Raw genomic sequence first — 21,601 nt, 5'->3', positions numbered from 1 at the left:
AAGGTAGAAATTTGAGCCACCATCTGATGCTGTTTTTGGCAGCTGGCTGTTATCTATACTTGATGCTATGGACAGATGTTGGCTGGTGCCAAAACGCCCCAGCCCTAAATAGTGGAGTTATATTTGAATAATGGTCAGAGTTTGATGACTTAAATGTAAAATGTATGGAATGGGCACATCTGAAATAATGATGTGAGAGTATTATGTGTCTTCTTAACAGTATTTAGATTATGTGGGGATCCAGGGGGGGCTCAGCGTCCCTAATAGCAATGACCAAAGTTTCAGTTAATTTGCCAAATACAGTAAAAGTAAAGAGATTTTAATTAGAAAGTAACACAGACAGTACATCTTTAATATATACTGAATGCTAAAATCCCAGAATTCCACAGCTTTAGGCAATAGTCTTTCTACTATTCTTCATTTTGGCTCATTCTTTGCAACGTGTTATTATAAATGAGTGACTTGAAGCTGTGTGTGTGTGTGTGTGTGTGTGTGTGTGTGTGTGTGTGTGTGTGTGTGTGTGGTTGTGTGCGTTTGCTCTTGTGCGTCCACGTCCAGTGGTCCTTACATTAGCTTTTTTTCCGCCTGCACAATCCCATCTTCTGCCCCATTCTTTATGCTCATGAAACTCCCCAGCTCCTCATTTGAATATAGGTATTTGTTTATTGGGGTGTTTTCGTATGTTTATTTATTTATTTAAATTAGGTAAATCATGGCTGGGTCTAATTAAATGGCTGATGGTCACACACACTCACTGCAGGAGTCAGACCACTGGTGGGGAATGATTGGCTGGGGGTGTAGGGATGGGAGGGGGTTGAAAATGTATGTGTGTGTGTGTGTGTGTGTGTGTGTGTGTGTGTGTGTAGGGGCTCAATGAGCCTATGTGGGGCTTAAACACAGGGGGCTTAACTACAGCAGAGCGATCAGAAGGGGGTGTTGACCCCCTGTGCACACACACACCCACACATGCAAACACACTCTGTACAGTTACTTATACACACACAGACACACACAGGTCCCTCCTCCTCATGCAGCTGGCTAGCTGACTGTTTTAGTGTAGCTGGGCGGTGATGCTGGCCGTCCATGTAATTATGGCACAGTGCCTTTATCACCCAGCTGCAGTTGCCTGTGACCGTGGGTGAGGGGGCCTAAACCACTTTAATTACCCAAAGCCAGTGGCCTGTGGTGGGCCACACTTCGCCAAGAGATGCCCCTGCCTCTGGAGCTTGGGGTGGAGGGAGGGAGGGATGCGAAGAATGAATTGTGGGTGAGGATTGGAGGGTGTTGGGGGGGTGGGGGTGCGCTGAAGGAGAATAGGTGGAAGATAGTGAAGGGTAGAGGAAAGAGGAGTAGTGGGGGGAAGAGAAGGAAGATGGCCAGGGAATTGTAGAAAGAGAGATAGGATGTTCACAGTATACAAGGATAGGCCTACAGGGTTTGTTGACATATACTGCTAGTGTGAATAGGTTTCTCTTTCTTATTCACACAAGGCACTATGACACACACACACATGCACGCCTCAGCCATGTGTAGGCTGTGAGATGACCTTTGAATGTATGAAGTCAGAGAGGATTAAGAGGAGACATTCCCACTATGAGAGGCCAAGACGAAACCAACACATCATCACACTATGAACGTGTACAGAGTGTAGATGCGTGTGTTCACATGCAGCTATGTATCTGTTCTTATAGTTTCTTATGTGCCTTAGGCTCAGTTTAGTGAATATGGGCTGGGGCATTTATAACCTTCCCCTACAACTCAACTAACCTCTACTTCTCTTATATAAAAGCTTTCAAGGTGTGTATTCTCCATTTATTTCTACTAACTATTCATGTGGGCAGACAGTGTGTAGGACCAAGATAAACACACACAGACAACTAGGTCTAATCTCAGAATGTGAATAGAAATGGATATATATTGAAAGTATGTACAACCTGCCCTGAAGGGGATGAAATGTCTCACATGCAGTTTGTTAAATGAAAGCTGTGCTAACCACAAGAGATTAGCATGTCTCTTATCCTATTTACATTTTACAAATGTGTGTCAGTGTAAAGGTAACAGTAAGTGCAGCAGTTCGATCATCATAGTAACGTCTTACAAATAGTTAAGAGTGTAAGGGTCAGAGCTTCAGTGCTACAAATAATATTTCTGTGATCATGGACTGACATTTAAAAGATAGAAGAAGAAGAAAAAAGAAGACACCCAAAGCAGGAGCGATAGGAGCAAGGTACAGCAGTGGAGAGGAAGGATGTGAGGAAGGTTATATTATGGATCGTAGGGAAATTGTGATTTAAGCCACGGAAGTACATATTTATTATATTCTAAAAATGAAGAGTGTCATATTTCAACTTCACTATAAATTCTTGTCCTCGGCGTGTGTGAATTATGCAGATTTAGCATTAAACTTTGTCTTGGATGTAATTTTATCCTCCTCCTCATTGCATTAAAAACGCCCACTTCACTGCCAGCTTGTGGAAAATCAGGACATATAATGGACATATGGTGTGCGCCCACTTACTCTGTGTACAGGTATTACACATATGGATCGGATTTACATTAAGCTCTAACAAGAGCTCTGAGCTCTGGATTTTTGCCAGCGCAGCACACGTTCAGCACCAGCGATTTATTGACAGGACAAGACGGTAAATGTAGATGTGCAGCCTGCTGCATTTATAGAGTTTCCAAAAGCATTTTGTGTCTTTATCCATGATTCCTAGATAAGAATTTTTAACTCGTATCACGTGACCATTCTGTTTGTTTTCTTCTGGAAAAGGGTCACGTGACGAATCAGAGAAGGAGACCCCGCATCCCCGGAGCTATCAAACTAAAACAAGGACAGCTGTGTTTACAAAAGTTTGTGTTTTAGGGACTGGAAACCTCCACACTAGTACGGACACCAGGAGTAAATGAAGCAAGAGGGGTGCAATTCAATTAAATCATATTGTGGAGTTGTAGGAGGCAAAACCTTAATCCAGGTCACTGTGATTGTGGTCGTTTAGGGAAATACATGTCTTCACTATGACCCAGTTTTATTTTTATATCATAAGCTTTAACTTTTACCACCATTGAACATTCACGAATGCCACAAACCTTTACCATTCTCATCTTTGAATATACGTATAGTCTGTTAGCTACCTCCCGTTATGTTTGTTAGTATCTTAGGTTTGTCTCCAGGTTGGTGAAAGTGGCACTTGAGTCTCTCGTTAGACACCTCATGATGTATCCCATGCAGTGTGTTTGTCCGTTGTCCCATCTGGGAAATATAGATCCTCAAAGGCGTCAAGTTTAAGTTTAGCATCTGTGAAGGAGCTGGAAGGATGGAAACGTCTGTGGGATTAATTTAAATGAACAGAGAGAGTTCCCGTTGGGCGGGCTGCGAGCTCTGTCTGGTCTGATTCAGTCCATCTCTTTTCCCTGGGGCTGATTTCACTCCTCCCAGTAATTCAGTGATCCCCTGCTCCTCCTTTTTTGTTTCATCTCCATCTCTATTTCATAGTCAGACCGCTCTACACTTAGATGCTCTGATCTTTGGATTTTCATCAAGTTTCCGGTTCATGAACTATTAGCCTTATTTTCATATAAGAAAAGTTGGAAGCTGGCATATGTCTGTGGGCAAAAGTTTGAGCAAAGAAGTTCTATATTATCTTAATATCTACACAAAGACTCTTAGAAAGAGTAAGGCTTCTTCAACTTTCAGTTGGTGGTACTTTGTGGGTTATGTACGTCCTGAAATTATTGGTTGGTTGGTTTTTTATGGTTTTTGGAAGCACCTCCGTGTCTATTGCTTTACTCTAGTCTTTGCCAATATCTCCTAACTCCATGTGCTACTTCCTGTACAAACTATGATATAAAAAAGGTATAACTTACAGTCTGAACCTTAATCTTCTATGTCTTTACCACTTTTCGCTCTATCTCTCTCTCTGATTCGCACACACGTGCACACACACTCATTCTTTCCAGAGGTGAGAAAGTAAACCAACACCAGAGGTATGTTTTCTTTCCCCCCTTCAGTTGAAGGGCTTGTGTGATTACTTATGTTAATCAAAGGGTTGAAATTAAATAGAGTTTTGCAGGTTGTGAGAGCTCCTGTGCCGGGGGAGGCAGAGGCCACAGCTCTCCTTCGTCTCCCAGACTTTGTTTTCACAGCCTCTCCTTCAGTTCAGACTACCTCCAAATTGAAATTAGAATAAATTAACATTATTTAATTGAGTTCGCAGAAGGCTGCGATATTTCTTAATTAGCTTTCACCGGGGTACGCGGCAGGAGAGGACCACATCCACACTGTCAAGTGTTACTGAGGTTGCCGTGATGACTGAGGGATGTTTTTGGAGGACAGAGGGGAGCCCAAGAGACAAGGACAGTCATCTCTTATGATCTTTCCCCTTTCCAAGGTCTCTCATCTTGTTATCATCACATCCAGTCCAAAGTTATTCCATCTTCTCTGATAAGTTTGACATACCTTTACACAAAGACTTTCAGATGTAGGTCTTAAAGAAAGTAAGGCTTAGGTTGATGATGTTAAATAGGCAATAGGCATTGGCAACTTTCTAATACTAAATATTGAAGAATTTATTAATCTTATATGTTCTTGTATTTCAAATACTGTTGTCAAGACACTGACCTTTACTAGTGTGAGCCTTATTATGTTTATGATGATGTTTATAAAGAAAGAAGAGTGTGAACTTATTTGTTTCACTCATTATGTGTGGCTTTATATGAGGGTGACAGTTTCCTATTATGGAAATATCTGACTATAAAATCATTACATAAATCAAATACAAGTTATTAAATTTACTTTTTCCCCCTGTAGTTCAGTGGAGATGAGATAATTAGAGCAGTGAGAGTGCAGATGTCTAAATAGCCCCTCCAATAACTCCAGTGTGAGCTGTATAGCTACTGTACATAGTTAAGTTGAAGTAACGGATGAGAAGACTGTTGTTTATCTTAAATGACAGAATGTGGAATCCATATTAGCAGGAGAGTGGTCCGTTCCTGAGACCAAGGCATTGAAGCCTCAGCGGCTCTCCTTGGCCACACTGGCCTTTCCATAAGCTGTGTAATATTAGGAGAATAATCCTTGAGAGGAGTACGACTAAGTCACTACCTCTCAATGTCTGCCTTTTCCCAGTGTGGACCCCTCCCCAACTCTTATTTGCAGTCTCTGAGTGGTCTGTCATTGGATCTTGTGGGAGAGCGGAGACCCAGTTTCTTCTCTCGCAGTCTAGGTCCGATCATTGGGCTTCCTGTTGTCGTTTTCATGCTGCAGGGCATCGCTGTCATCAAGTTAGGTAGAACCGGTATAAGGCATTTCTGACTACGGAACAATCTTACCTGTTTGAGTCCTTTCTCAGAAGTGGAAAAAGTTTAAGGAATGTTTCGCTAAGGTGATGTTCTGGATTAGGTTGTGCAAAGGTCAGTTTTAGTTTTCCCTGTTTTGTGGATAAAAGATACTTCCATAAATCTTTTAGTCAAGTAACTCTGGTATCTCTGGGATCCAGTGAAGAAATTGTCTGCTCAAAGAGATGATCTGCTCACTACACTAATATAAGAATTCTGAATACTCAATACACGGTGTTGGGCCTGAAGTCTATCAGCACAGACATTGATATGTTTAGTGATTTTAAGTGAATAAATAAAACATTGTTGTTTTAATATGTATTCAGTGGCTACTCCAAATTCAATTTTATACACAGTTGCCATGAAAGGACAAGCGTGTGTGTTGTGTGTACTAATGCCCAATCTTGTGTGTGTTGTGAGGGATATATTTTGATCCAGTTACTGTAATGCGGCTATCATTTTTCCACCTCTTCCTCTGTTGGGTGCATGTCGAGTTCACAAGTTAAGCACTGCGAAGAGCTCACTCTCCTCAATACCCGCTCCGGCTGGTGTAAAAGGGCCTTCCGCAAAGCGCCGCTTGTAATCTGCCTTTGGTAAGTCCTCCTTAGTTTTATCTGCCAAGGATTACCTCACAAGCTGCAAGCAGGAGAGAACGAAGGAAGACGCAGAGCAAGAGAGAGAGAAATGAAAAGCAAGTCAAACAGAAAACGATGAAGATGGAACAAAATGAAAACAAATCGCTGTGTAATCTCTGAAAGAGAGAGACCTGCTTTAGAGTTGAAGGGAAGTTTCCCTTGCCACTCATTTAGAGAGGGAATTGACTAATCCCTCCATGATTGATGTCTGCTATGAGAGGCTCTATAGCAGACTAATAGGGCTTATGAGGATGACCAGAAAGTCCTTTGTGTGTGCGTGCCTGTGTGTGTGTATATGTGAATGAACCAAACCTTTTTGTCTTGTGTGTCCCTCTATCCAGGGGTTTGAATGACATAGCGGCCGGAGAAGGGGTAACTTTATCTTAATCTGGTCTTAATCGGCCCCAGTCCTCCAGGTGTGTGTGGGCTTAAACCCAGAAGGATCCAGGGTTTTGGGGTGAGGTTTAAGGGGGCTTCGGGTGAGGAGATAGAAGTCCGTGCACTTGAAAACTCCTTGGACCCCCAGAGGGTCTAAGACCCCCCGCACATTCTTGAAAACCGCGCTCACTTAGTCATGCCATACCTTCCTCTCGTCATCCTTAAGTGGCCCCTGCTACAATTTAATTGAATTAAACCAACCGTTCTCCATAATTTAAAAAGGACCTTAGAAGTACCTTATGAATTAGTCTGAGTGATTTGTCTTTCACATTGTGTGCGTGTGTCTAAGCGTGAGTGTGTGTGTGCGCGCACTCTTGTGTCTGTGTTTGAGGAAAGGATAGCGAGTGAAGAAATGATAAGGCTTTAATTGCCTCTTTATAAAGCCCTCCAGCACCCCCCCCCCTCTTTTGGTCTGTTATGGTATGCAGGTGTGTGCTCGTATGTGCCATAGGAAATACTAAGTGGCATTTTCAGTGTTTAACTCGCAGATCACTGAGTGGCATCATTCCCTTTTATTTCAGCTCGCTCGTAGGAGCTCAGTTGTTCCTGACGAGATTTGATGCTGCGGTCCCGTCTTGATCATGATGCAGTCAGAACATACAAACATACAGAGGTTAAGTTACTTCTGTTTGGTTGGCTCCTTTGTTTCACTGCAGCAGTTGTGACCCCAGTTAGTTACTGGCGGTTCTGTTGGTGCACATGTAACAGTGGTGACTATTGGACTGACTGACAGAGACTCAAGAGGAATTAATCCTGTTGTCTTTCATCTTTCACCAGCAGTCAAAATTTCCATTTGTCCTTTCATTCAGTATATAACAAAATACCTCATAATCTCATGACTGAATGCCTGTGAATGTTAGCGTGTTAACAAATCAAATACTACATGCCAAAATAGAGAAATGGCTTGAGACAGATGTTGTAGCGGTGGCACAGTAACGGATGTTTGCAAACTTGAGTTGTTGGTGCATGAGACCAAAGGAACTCCAGCGCCACTCACAATGGATTAAAAGTGGCCAACCCACTTTGTTAAGTTTTAATGCTAGAGCCTAGTTTAAAGTGTCAATCGTACAACATAAACTAATGCCTCACATGTTCATTCACATGTTGTTCTCCTTCTCTTCACCCTCTCTGTCGATGCCTCCTCTCGCTCTTTCTAGATGCTGCTGTCATACTCCTCCTTCTTCCTCTCTGCTTCTGTGTTGGATTTCCCCCCCACCACACCCTTCCTCCTTCAGGATGTGTGTGTTGATGCATGTGTATTCTGATCAGGAGTCAAAGGGGTGACTTTGTAATTATGTTCATTTTAATTGGCTGTGCTATCACCCCTCTCATCACTTTGGAGCCCACACGGCACTGGACAATGGCAGCCTGTAGTGGGGGGTGGGGGTGGGGGGGGTTGAGCAACTGCTGTGTCAAGATCCTCCCCGCACCCGCCCACCCCACACACACACCTCGAACCCACACACACAGTCAGCCTCTTTACCTGCGGAGCATAATTCCTAAAGTGGCCTCCTTAATGAGTTTTCCCTGCCCAGGCTTAGATTAATTGATAAATAGTGGTGTTATCAGCACAGCTGATCTCTGAATCCATCGCACCACTAATTTGTTTGTTGAAGATGGCAGTTAAAGGAGATTAATACCGTATAGATTTATAAGAGCCCCCACCCCCCCCACCCCCTTTCTCTTCCTCCTTTGCTTCCTTCTCCCAAAGCTTATTTATTTATCTGAGGAAGATGAGGAGGTGGAGGAAGAACGGAGAGGTGGGTGGGCATTGGATTCTCTTTCTGGATACTTTAAAATCTGTGCACATCTTAAAAGATGCATATTCGTTATTTCAAAGAACTCAATTTGCCAGGTCAATAGTGTGTAACATCACAGCAGCATGCAACAGATGCATGAGTTAACAACATCGTCATTCTGGTCAGTGTAGTGACGACCAGCACAGGCAGTGTTGTTACAAGTGTTATGTCTTACAGATAATTCAGAATGCGGCTGCTCTTGGAAATATAAGACGACACATGATGGATTTCTGAGACAGATATTGACGTCTGAAAGTTTTAAAAAGATCAGCTGATTTATTGATCTGCCTGTTAGGACAATCACTTAAATATGCTGCATTCAAGTCGCATTAGATTTACTGTGGCAGGTTGTTGCAAGTCTGAAGTATTACTCGTGACGACACCACAGCAGTCGACCTGACAGTCGCTGTTTTGGATGTGGGATCCAAACAAGTACATGCATGAAAACTCCAGTTGAGTGTGACACAGCAACTAAGAGGCAAGTGGACAAAACAGGCTTTGAACTCTTCGGTGTAATTTTTGAAAAAGGCGGTTGAGTCCTCATGTTGTGAGGAACGGATGATGAGGAAGGATTTGCCCAGAAGGAGTTTGTAATCTCCTGCTGGATCTGTGTTAACACACAGGAGGAAAAAAAGATGGAGATGGATTCAGGAAGAAGAGTCCTGGACATTTTTTTTTTTTTTTTTTTTTACCATAAAGTGATGTCGTGTTGTTTTGTTTTGCCCCCAACCGAATCCCAGCTTCCACACCGTCGACCCTCACCGCACACACAGATACACACCCTCAATCCCAAACCTACCCACCCTGCGTTTTTTTTTTCCCTCAGCCAAAGCTAATTTGCAGAGGCGTGAGTGTGGGTAATGCTACTGCCGTTTCCATGACAAGCTAAAGCCAGCGCTTACACCGCATTATGCCCCTGTGTTACACGTTAGATGAGCAAGCGGGCGGATGGGCACACTGCAAGCTGGCACAGTCACTCCTTTGTCTGCTGCCTCCTCCAAACTGTGTTATTTCATGATGTTTTTTTTTTTTTTTTTTCAGTGAATCGTTTTTATTTCAATTTCAAGCCTTGTCTGTCCTTTTCCGTTCTGCTTTTTTTCTGCTGCTTTGCATGGTTATGCCTTTGGAGCAGAATAGACCTTGGAAGCAAAATGGTCCTGGAAAAGGAAACCGCTTTTCCCCCGATTTTTGCATTTTGCATCTCAGTAGCCAACTGCCGAAAGGCCCCCTGTCTTGGCCTGCAGGTTTCATTGCTAGATGGGAAGCATATCTGCTTCTGAGCGAATCGCTAGCAACCCCCCCCCCAAAAAAAAAAATCATCATCGCTATCATGATGAATGTATTTACATATTTTCCTACTTTGTGATATTACACAAAGTCATGGCGTAAAGATTTGTTAAAAAACATGGAAGTTAAACGTCGTCTGGCTTGTTGACGTAGCAGCTGAATGCCTTGCTCAAAAGTAGCAGGTTCAGTCGACCTCCCTGCAAGCTCTCATGTGTACGGGGTTATGTTGTTATTCTCTCTCCACCTGCTCACACACATACACACACACAGAACGAAGCCTGACTTAACTAAACAGCGTCTTCATGCACAGTCACACATACATGCACACACACTTTCTCTCACGGCTCTCTTTAGAAGGAGCCCCTCCTCACTGTGATTACAACAGTAATGTGATATTTCCTTTGTATGTTAATGTGTATTATTTTTCACGCTACATTCGCTCTCCTCTCCTGTTCCAGCCTTTTGTCGTCCCCCACCACCACCATCACCACCACCACCACCACCACCACCCCTCCCTTTTCCCTATTGTTCCATCCACTCCACATCTCCATTTACATAATTGAACTTTTGATTGGACTTTGCTCCCTCCCCTCCGCTCTCATGCAGCCAACGTTTGAAATCCGAAGCATAATTTCATGGGTAAGATGTCGTGAGGTGATCATCCCCTTCTCTTTTTTTTTTTCTTCCTTCTCCTTGTCTTTTTTTTCTAATGTGAAGACGTCGGACACAGAAAGCCCAGATTAAACAAATTGCTTGTTTTGATTGATGGTACAATTAAATAATTGAGCATGTTGGTAGTTGGAGCTCAGCCAATCAGATGAGAGCTTTTCAGTGGCAGGATGGACAGGCCACTTAAGTGCACTACCCTTTATCCTCTTAAATGTGAACAGGTATTAATGTTTTTCAAGTGTGTGTGTGTGAACATCTTGGATAGGAGCTGAGTGTTACTGTGTTTGTCTTCCTTTTCTCAATCATGTCTATCCGTACAGTTCGTCTGGGAGTTTGTGCCTGTAGTTTATGCTTTCACTTCAGTATGTGTGCGCCTGCTGTTCAGTATCAGTACATTAGAGTTTGACTGATGCATATACAGTATCTTTGCAATTACACTGTAGACACTGTTGTCATCTGAAGTGAGTCTGTGTGTTTATGTGTGCTTGGCTGTGTGTGTGTGTGTGTGTGTGTGTGTGTGTGTGTGTGTGTGTGTGTGTGTGTGTGTGTGTGTGTGTGTGTGTGTGTGTGTGTGTCCTTTTTTCTTTTTTTTTTTTTTTAGCCGTAGGCTCCTTGAGCGGATTACAAGTTTTAAAGAGTATGAGATTCAACACCTCCTCAAATCTGACACTCTGTGACACTGCTTTGAAGCCATGAAAGTGAGATTGGAAAGACATGGAAGCTCTTTTCTCTCCACAGAGTCGTGGGTTTATGTCATTGGGTTTAGGCCAGTTAAGTTCCCATTGAAGCGTTATGCCCCGGCGTGAGAGACAAAGCTGCCACTTAAAGCTTTTGACTTGTATCTTTTTTATGACTCTGAAATGACAGTTTTAATGGCCTCCGTACTCTTCAGTTGTCAAACTGTGTATAAAACGATGTGACGTTGTTTACGTTTGTCCATCTCCGTCCGGGGCAACAGGATGACCCAGTGGTTGGCTACCTTTAAACTTTTTACCCCTGAGTCTGGAATTATCCACACTGCTGAAGTGTCCTACGCCAAGGTGCTTCATTCCTGAAGTATCCAGGAGAGCTGTTCAGTTTCTGACGTTGATCTGAAAACGATGTTATACTTTTGTCCACAACATAATTGAAATATTAAATATTAGTATTAGTATTATATTTGTAATCCAAGTATGCTGGAAACTGTGAAACCACCGTAGAATGTTTTTAACTTAACATAAATGTACCTTAACTTGTCAAGGCCCTGTCTAATGTTGGTGGTAGTATACTGCACCCATTGTGACTCAGTGCCAGTTTGCTGAGTCTCTAAAAAGTATTTTAAATGACTTCCGAACTTAGACACTAGAGTAGATTTTAGTCTGACAGCAACAATTCCCAACCTGGCTACAGAATTGTTCTTTTGCTCAAGACCTAAGATCGACCTGTGACAATTTAATAATTTTCCATATCGTGGTTTATCCGCTTTACCCATGATTCCAGATCTCGAATCACATTCCTACCTTTTCCAGAATTACACTGCTGACACCAGAAATCTTCCCCCTGACGCCAGCACCAACAGGAACCTGGATGCTCCCATTTCCAGGTTCCTTCCTCCTATCTTGTCATTCAGGCATTGTAGTGAGCTTAACCCCCCTTCTTTCTCTCTCACATCCTTTTCCCTTCTTCCATTTTTTTCTTTCTTTGCCCTGTCGGATGTATGTTGTTGACACTGAGGCATCAGGAATAATGGAATCTCTTGTCAGTGGCTTGTATTTTTCGCCCAGGCTGTTAGGGCTGTGTATAATAGTAGCAGAGGAGGAGGAAGTGGGGAGGTTATGTGCCACTGATAGTAATGAAGGTTGCCTTTTCATTTTTTAATATGGAATGTTTGTGGGCCGAGGCAATGCTCTCCGCTAATCCTACCCTCGAGCCGAGCTAGCTACATGGCTGTGTCAGTGTTACACACACACACACACACACACACACACACACACACACACACCCAGTGACATTCACACAGACAGATAAAAGACAACACACACACACGCAATACATACATGTGCACACCTTCCTCTAGGCAAGACAGCAAACTGTTTGATAAGTCAGGGTGCATTTCTGCTCCTCATGAAAATTTCACTCCTCCCGTGTTTGTGTCTTAAGGAAATGCAGCCAGTTCCTGTAGAAGAAGATATGGTATTTGTTCAATATTTGATGGATATGAAAGCTCGAGAGTGTAGATGCATTTGTGAACCTTTATCAGGACGGTGCATAATGGAACAGTCTGGGCTGGCAATTGGGAAAATTACATCAGTGTGGGTTGTGATGAACGTGGGGTCACTGCGAGTCAGGAATAAAGTAAAGAATGGTTACTCTCATTGATGCACGTATTTATTGAAATGACGCATTTGCTCGGTTTAACAGACGCGTTTAAAGCACCTTAAGTTGAGTACATTTTCTCAACACACTGTGCTGAACTTCTGTCCTCAGCATTAGTGTGTGTGAGGTTTTTTTTTTGCACCTTATTAAAGTGCAATTATGGTGCATGTTTATTTGTTGGCTCAGACACCTGTATGTGGAGAGGTGGGCTGGTGTGCATAAGTGAGCGAGCCTTAAAGTCTGTGTTTCCCACTGGCTAATGTATGTGTTTTTTTCCCCACTAGCTGTGTTACCGCGTGTGAGTGTGTGTGTGTGTTTTCTGCCGGCTGGGGTGTAGGGTCTGCGGCACTGGAGTGTGCTGTGTGTCTAATTGCTTTAATAGCACCTGGTCTCTAATCCCAGGTAATTAGGGCGCTCAAATTAGACAGCTACTTTCAACCGTCACTTGAAAAAGCAGAAAGGGAAGGCCTGGAGGAAGACCACTCCACACTGAAACTCTGCAAACCCACACACACACTTTTTTTTTTAGTGACACATACACAGAGAAATGGTGGGAAAAGCAGAAAACAACTGGAGAAACAAGTTTCGTTCAGTGGCCTCAAATTTGGACATGTGAGGAAAATGTAGAGAAATGTATTATTTCTTTTGAAGGTCCTTTAGTCTGAGGACCCACATTATGTCAGATTAGTCCGGGACATATTTATGTAAAGTGACAAAATTATATGGATGAGCTCCAAGAACAATTCCTTGTTTACTGCACATTGACCTCTCTCCACATCCCCATACAATAATTGCGAGCAAGTTACAATCGCTATTGACTTTCTGACTTTTTATATCTTTCTCTTTTTTTTTTTCCATTTGTTCGAGCGGCACGCAGGCATTGTCGAGGCTGCCTAAAACGTGTCTGGAGAAGCTGTGGGGAAAGGTTAAGGCCCTCTTTTAAAGATGAGCCGGAAATGTCAAGTGTCCGCCCCTCAGGCTCCTGCTACCGTCTCCCTGTACTGAGACTGCCATAGGGGCCTGTATGACACACACACACACACACACACACACACACACTGGTACAAAGGTTAGGAGTTGCTATTAGAGATGGCCTCCAGTCTCTTTCATCTGTTTTGGCCCTTGTGGCATCTCAGCAAGCTTCAGGCTCGCGGTCACAGGTTAAACCACAACAATAGATGAGCAAGAGGCATGAAACATCCAGGTGCTGACAGACTACAGCTAACTTGCTCATGCTGGTCTAGCACCACTCTTTTGTTTATGCCTGTTGACATTACAAACCAATATATTTTAGAGCCGTGAAATCTATCAGCGGCAAGAACATCCAAATATCTAAAAGGCTGAAAATGATTAAAAGACAGAGAACAAAAAGTGTACAAAGTAGACGTTAAGGCTTTTTTAAAATTTCCTACGCCCCTGCAAAACCTTCTGCCAGTTGTCATATGTTCTGCCATAGACTTAATCATACTCAAGCCAGCAAACCATCACTCAGCATTTCTGTTTCCCCAAATTCAAATGACAAATTTGTCCTAAGTCTGGCCTCCCATCACTTCTGTTTCTTCTTCTTCTTGCAGTAGCACAAAGCCACCAACAGAGGGGGTTGGTTGGCCACCACAAGCCTTGTTACAGGGCTGAGACTCAGGCAGTCACATCGCACAGAGCTTTATTTTCTCCAGGCCTTCACTGTGTCTTAAAAACTGGGTTAACCCGCTTTGGTGGTCAATATCAGTTGTTGTAAAACTAACATCTCTCTCATTCACTTTTGCACTTTTCTAAAGGTTATGTAAAGGTTTGGCTTTCACCTACTTATGCAACCATCTTGTGCAGTGGAGAAGAAATATCATCAGCTGGCTGTGAGAGAAGCATCATGGCACCATTTTTTCATATTACAACTGTCATTTAAGGGAATATTGCACAGGAAATTACACAATCAAAAGAGTAGACATGAAATATTAACTCCAGATTCTGAAGTCTGGAGTCTGGTCTTCAGATTTTGTCTTGTGAGATTTACACTGTATATTCTCTTAAATATTCACATTAATCAGTGTTTAAAAGTTCATCTTAGTTTGTGTAAGGGTATAAAAGCCTTTAAAAGTCAAATTAAGCTTAATGAAACACATGGTGTCATGCAATTAAGAGAATCTGTCTTATTAGTCATGTGTTAATGTCATTGTCTAGCATACAACAGTAATATGCACTTGGATTTTGGACATGTTTCACAGTCGTTTTTTGATCTCCAGCCTCAAATGAATTCAATCAAATCTCAGTGACATTTCTGCCATTTTTCTCCCCTAAAATGATCTGAGAGAATTAATCCATATCTGTCGCTCCACAACCAGATTAGTGAATAGCCAGCTGAATAATCAGAATAGCATTGGTTCTGCTGGCCATCAGAGGAAGACCAGTGTCTCTGTGCCACCAAGGATTTGTGGGATTTGGAGTCTGGGAGAGGAGAGGCTCCTAATGGTGAAAGCTTTCGACCCAGATAAGACTTCAAAGGCGGAGCTAATTAATAAGATGTTTACATTATCCACGGTCATACGCTGCTTTGTGAATGACCCTTCATTATCCGTGTGTCTGCATGTGTGCGTGTGCGTGCATGTGTGGGCTCATTGTGTGTCAGTATGGCATGCTAATTGGATGGATGGGTGGAGGTTTGCTAAGTTTTTTAGAAATAGATAGTGAAATGAGCTCAGACTTGGAGGAAGGGGGGGGGGGGGCAATGACAGCAGGGATCATTTATAAGCAATGATTTATTGATTGGATATCAACATGTTGCATCAGTACACTTAAAATTGGGAAGATGAAAATGAAATAAAAACAAATCTTTCTCTTTCTCCTTCCCTCTCTCTATACTTCCCTATCTGTGTTCCATGTCCAATCACGTCCCTTTAAACCCTCCTCCTCCTCTTCCTCTTCCTCTTCCTCTTCCTCCTCCTTCTCCTCTCTGCCCTGCAGCCCAGCCCCGTCCCAAGTCCGGTTCTGGGAGGGAAGCCGAATGCCAGCCAGTCTCTGCTGGCCTGGTGTCGCGAGGTCACCAAGAACTACCGCGGGGTGAAGATCACTAACTTCACCACCTCCTGGAGGAATGGGCTGGCCTTCTGTGCCCTGCTGCACCACTTCAGACCTGACATAATGTACGAAACACACACACACACACACACACACACACACACACACACACACACACACACACTGAAATGTTTCTCTCACAGCATAAGGGCTGGAATTGAGAACAGCTAGTCATATCTGGGTGGAAACCAGGCTGTTCATCCCTTCTAGAAAAAAACAAAATCATGAAAGAGTCAGGATTTTTCGATCTCCAGAAGGTCAGGTGAAAGTCTTGTATATTCAAATTAGATAAAGACTCTTCTGGTAACTTGGTGTCGTATTTGCACAGTTACCCTGTCATCATGCCGTGGCCTTGTATCCATCATTCCTGTCGGTGTGTTTGATTAAGATGACAGATGTGTACACACTTGTGCACGCAGACTCAATCTGTCATACTCATATTTGAATACAGAGTTGCATGTTTGCTGCCAGCACTAATCTCATTCTTGTGTGTGTGATTGTAATTCTGTGTGAAAATTTGGAGTGTGTGTGTGTGAGACAGATTCCTTTAATGTTTAGTATTAAATGTGTGTATGAAACACTCAAAAGTACAGCATATGGAAGACCTGCAGCCCCCGTCAAGAGGGCAGACATGATGATAATTTATCTAAACTCTCCTCTGTGTACACGTGTGTATGTGTGTGTGTTTATGCTTGTGTGCCTTTGCACTCTGGTGTGTTATTTTTACATATTTTCCACTCTATTGGTTCTGTTGATTGCACTGCTATGAAATTGCATGTTACAGTTCTAATGCCATTACATGTGACGCATATTTAAACACACCTCTTTCTCCGCTGTCTCTCTGTCTCCCATTTTCTCTCTCTCTTTCTCTGCCTGCCTCCTCTCCGATCCTCCCCACTGTTCTTCCAGAGACTACAAGTCGCTCAATCCTCAGGATATTAAAGAAAACAACAAAAAGGTAAGAGGCAGCCACTGCTGGGCCCTTCACACCACTTAACTCCCTCCCATCCACATCTCCATTTGGCCTTATTTAGAGATCTGCCATTAATCCCTGGATATGGAGTGTCAGTGTGTTTATGTGGTTTGAGGGGGAGAGACGGACATAGATGAAGGCAGGCAAATGCGTGTACTCAAAAGCACACACATGCACTACAGTCAGAATGACAGTTTTCATAAGACCCACCCCCCTGCTGTGATGTGTGTGTCCAAAGTATGACTGAGTCACCTGGCAGAGGTGAGATGGTATCTTAACTCGGCAGCCTGCTGGGAGCTTACTAAACTGCTTGTGGTGTGTGTGTCTGTGTGTGTGTGTGTGTGTGTGCGCGCGTGCGTGTGCGTGCGTGTGCGCGCGTGCGTGTGCGTGTGTAAGTGTATAATAAGAACATGCTTGTCTTGTGTTGACAAGAGGGGGACGGGGGTTGTGCATGTGTTTACTGGTGTGTATTAACTGTTGTCCACGTTGGCTTGAGTATGACTGCTCTTTTGTTTCAGGCTTCCTCTTCATCTGCACACACTTGTAAACCTAAACTGAATCACCCATTCTCTTCATAAGGAAAACATACACACACCTATATTCCTCCTCGCCCTGTGTCATCATAACTGCACATTCACAGTTTGAGGTGCAGCCTCGCACACATCACCATTTTCCCTTTGTCCCTCTGGCTCTTCGTGTGCTCATTCTCTTTTTCCAAACACACAAATGCACACTGCTGTTTTCCCCGTCTACTCTGTTACTACACACTCACACACTCGTATACACACAGACACACAGAGGCCCTGTCCCCTCTCTGGCCCCGAGGGCTACACAGAACGATATGCGTCGGGTTCCTGCAGCTTGATTTCCTCTTCTCATACACACTCTGGCTCAGCGATAACCTCTGGTGGCCCTGTTAGGCATGAATGCTACCCTGTTGACAATAACCATAGTGGAGGAAAAGGGAGAGACCCAATCCCATATCTGCTAACTGCCCCTCACCCCCCTCCAGGTGCTCAAGTAGCCCTGAAGAAATTGGTTAGATATAAGTAATATGGGAATATGCCGTAGAAGGTGATAGCTGGTGAATAGCTGCAGCACTGTACCCAATGTGCTACAGCTAGCTTCTCTGTTGAGATCTACACCCGGTGAGATGAACATTTCTAAGTAAAATGTATGTCTATGGCACTTTTCACAGAGTGCTACAAAGTGAAATCACAGCTGTTCCTTTGCAGTGATTAGAGGAGACACGAGTAGACATCACCTAACACCTCCTGCTAGTGCACATGCAGCCTGCAAGAACCTGGGTATATACTGTGTGTTCATAAGCAACACGGGCGATGTGCCAAACAAGGTATTAGCTAGTAAATGTATGTCTAGGTCTCGTTACATCTGGACAAGCTGGGCTGTGCATGCCCAGATCCCCCCCCCCCCCCCCCCCTTGCAGAGTTGTCAACAGAGAGAATCTGAAAGTGTCCTAAAAAGTTTCTAAATTTAAAGTCTCAAAACCGAGTTTCACGTTATATCTTTAAAAAGAAATCCTTCCAGAAAAAAATAAATCATTGCTACACATTTCATACAAACATTTGACCCTACCACCTCTCAGCATTTCATGAATAGAGCAACATCTGCACATTTAGTTTATAACACATCCTCCGTCTCTTCATGTGTCCTATTTACTGGTCTGACACTTGAAAATAACGTAGACTGAAATCGTAAAGCTGGCGAAGTCGACCAGAATCTAGTTTGATGCAGATTGTTTTATTGATCAGATCAGAGAACATCAGACAGTCGAAGGACAAGGATCTTAGATAAGTAAAGCGCTCAGCTATTATTGGTTCATAAACAGTGCAAACAGTGAAGTGGCTGATTCTTAGAGATTTATTTGCGAAGGAAAAAAATATTTGTTTGACGAATGTTTTTTTTTTTTTTTTTGCTGCATGAGTCAAACAGACAATTTGTGCCACTTTATTTTGGTTCTTAGGTTAATCTCCACGTGCAATGACAATAATATCTGCACATAACCTGATTTGTGCTTCGTGAGAGATGTGATTGATGTTTCCTGTAGTGCCACATAACTGTAAAGTGAATGACGCTTGGTATTGTAGGTGATTTGTGATTGTGAAAGCCTGTGGGTTGTGGCTAAAAGGAGAGAGTAATGCACCTTGGGGTGTCATGTAGCACATTGAAGGTGTTGAACAAGAGAAAGGTGCCTGTGATACTGCCTGCAAAAAAAAAAATTACAGGCCTCTCACACCAGGCACAGGTGAGGAGAGCACAGTGTGGCAGGTTTGGGACCCCAAAGAGCAAACAAGGAAAAAAGGACTGAAGAAAGAAGGAGTAAAGAAGGAAATGAAATGTTTTGAGGGGGAAATCAAAAAGGAGGAGGATGAAAAGAGACTTCTTCCCCATCCACAGCGTTGCATAGAGCTGCTGCGTGAAGTTATTACAATGTATAGAATTTATTGAATGGCCGGCAGAAATGGAAATGTATAGAAACGACAACTATCTCTGCTTTTCATGGCTAGTTGATAGACATGCCCCCTCCTCCTTTCACAGTCTATCTGTGAGGAGTGATTGCAATGAGCTCAGACTGTGCTGAATTATGACAGATAAGGACAATCAATATTGGGGGTGCGGAGGAGGGAGGGGTGAGAGAGAAAGAAGTGAATATTTAGAACATGTACAGCTTTTGAAATGATCTATTATCAATGGATATTTGTGTGTTTGATAGTCTGTGGATGATTATAGACGTATTCAGTCTGTGTGTTGAGAGCTCGGGTGTGTATGGACGGCTTACTCCTCTGTCTTGCTGTTTTGTCACTGTGCTGTTATGTGTGTGCGTGTGTGTGTGTGTGTGTGTGTGTGTGTGTGTGTGTGTGTGTAATGAGGCCAAGGAGAAGTCATTTGTCATGCCATCTGATAGTGTAGCACCAAGCACCAGGCTAAAGCACCCTGAGCACAGCCATGAGGGGTTGGGCCGAGGGGGGGGGGGGGGGGGGGGGGGGGGGGGCGTAGATGATTGACAACGATAGATAGCTGTCAGTCACTGAGAGGGAGAGGGGGGGGCAGCGGCCTGGGGCAGGCGACAGTGACATTTAGTCCAGACCAAAAGCTTTGTCAGGTGGATGATGGAAAGTGAGAAAACTAGTTATTTTCCAAAATACATGATCTTCATATTGAACAAAAATGTTGCTCAAGTCGGCGCAGAGAAATACTGAAGATGAAGATGAAGACAGGCTGGTTTCAGATCTTACTGACCAAGCATTAGGGCGTCATATGAAATCATGATCATGTAAAACAATAATCTCTAATAAGGATACACATCATGATAATCACATAAGTGATTGATTGCGATGAGCTGTTTTTCACTGTAATCCTTTATAACAGAGAAGTATTTGTGTGTAGAAATAATACAATGATAGTGTGACTCCATTAAAACTCTGTAAGAGTTAATGTAGAATTATTGCCCAGCATGCTCTGCTCTATACAGACTATCCCTTTGTTACATAGAGCTCCATTGCTCAAACATACAGACACCATCCTGCTGCCATATAAACTCATTAGGAGCTGAAAATAGTCCCCAACAAATCAATATTTACGCCTGTTTGAATATCTTTTGCTAATACATACAGTCACCTCCGTTTTAAGACATTATTTAGAAAATGAAAGTGAATGTTTGTGATGTTTTAAAGAATAATGTATTAGTTTAACCAGCATGAGGCTGATTGCCACAGACTGGTTAGGGAGATGTATTCAAGAACGGACTACAGCATCACTGGTTCTGATATTTTCACGGATTTGCTGACATTAACAAAAATACCGCCACCCTTATTGTTTAACTGCAGTGGGCATACTTGAGTTGAACACACTGTAGGTTACCACCACAGAAAACAATTCCCCTGAAAACAACAGGTCTTCCCTCAGTAGTCATCAGTGTCTCAGTGTGACATGATCAGTGCTCGTCAAGCTATGAGAGAAGATGTAGTGAAGAATAAAGCGTGACACTCGGGTCAAAAAGACTGTAGTACACGTCAAGACTAACATTGACCCTGAAACAAAACCCAGCTCGAGAGCTTCCCTCCCTCCTTCCTCCTCACACAGCTCTCACTTTCTCCCACTCTCACTCTTTTCTCTCTCTCATTCTTTCACTCTGTCCCCATTGAGCAGCAAAGTTGTCGCTCTCTTTCACAGCCTACCCTGGGCGAGAGGGGAACAATGCAAGCACACTTTGCTCCCCTGAATACGTGTTAGAAACCCAATCAGGCCCTCTTATTCCCCATATTCTTTTTCTTTCTTTTCTGTCTTTCGTTTCTCTTTCATACTCCCTCTCTGCCAGGCAAAGGAGGAGGGGGGGGGACTTAAACAGGCTCGCTGTAAAGGCAAACTCCTCTCTGTTCTCTCTTTTCTTTTTTCCCGCCGTCACTTCTTTCTTCCTGCCTTGTCTTTGCAGGTACAAACACATAAACGCACACGCGCACACACACACACACACACACACACACACACACACACACACACACACACACACACTCACATACACCTCATTTCCCTGTGTGAGTATAGATGTTCCACCCATTGTTGCCCTTTCCATCAATAGAAAGGGACAAAAGAGGTGAGAGTGAAAAAGATTTCTCCGAACAAAAGACATCATAATTGATTGTAAATTGAGAAATATCTCTCAGTTAAAAGCCCCACCTCCTTATTCTCCATTTCTCTCTCTCTCTCCATTCCCGTGTCTCCACTTCTCTCTCTCGGTTATAGAGACAAGTACAGTTGGAGCAATGAGATTAACTACATTGACCGGGGTTTGTAACTGGAAGCTATGTCCGAAATCACTTCCTTGTTCCTTCTGCTACACAATGAACACTCGGCAATTTACTGTATTGAGCGGTAAACTGAGATTTTAAACACTTGATTTTGTGGTGTCACTAACAGGAGCAGAGTTGCTAGTTTTGCAGCAATCCCACTGTGAACACCTACAACGTCATTGTGATTAATAGTTCAGTGTTGGATAGATAAAACCACCGCAAATA

At 43.2% G+C, this 21,601-nt stretch overlaps 1 protein-coding gene across 6 annotated transcripts in view; it reads left to right on the top strand.

The window, feature by feature from the left end:
- ehbp1 (EH domain binding protein 1) overlaps nt 1-21,601 on the top strand; it is a 140,880-nt gene that overhangs the window by 52,261 nt on the left and 67,018 nt on the right. For all 6 annotated transcript variants that reach the window (XM_056395015.1, XM_056395019.1, XM_056395018.1 and 3 more), the window contains 2 exons: nt 15,479-15,657; nt 16,502-16,550. In XM_056395015.1, the coding sequence (XP_056250990.1) occupies nt 15,479-15,657; nt 16,502-16,550 (228 nt within the window). The remainder of the gene's footprint in view (nt 1-15,478; nt 15,658-16,501; nt 16,551-21,601) is intronic.

The sequence above is a fragment of the Seriola aureovittata genome, chromosome 14 (assembly GCF_021018895.1).
Source record: "Seriola aureovittata isolate HTS-2021-v1 ecotype China chromosome 14, ASM2101889v1, whole genome shotgun sequence".
Taxonomy (NCBI): domain Eukaryota; kingdom Metazoa; phylum Chordata; class Actinopteri; order Carangiformes; family Carangidae; genus Seriola; species Seriola aureovittata.
Note: the sequence above shows the minus strand (reverse complement) of the source record. Positions and strands in the feature narration are given on the sequence as shown.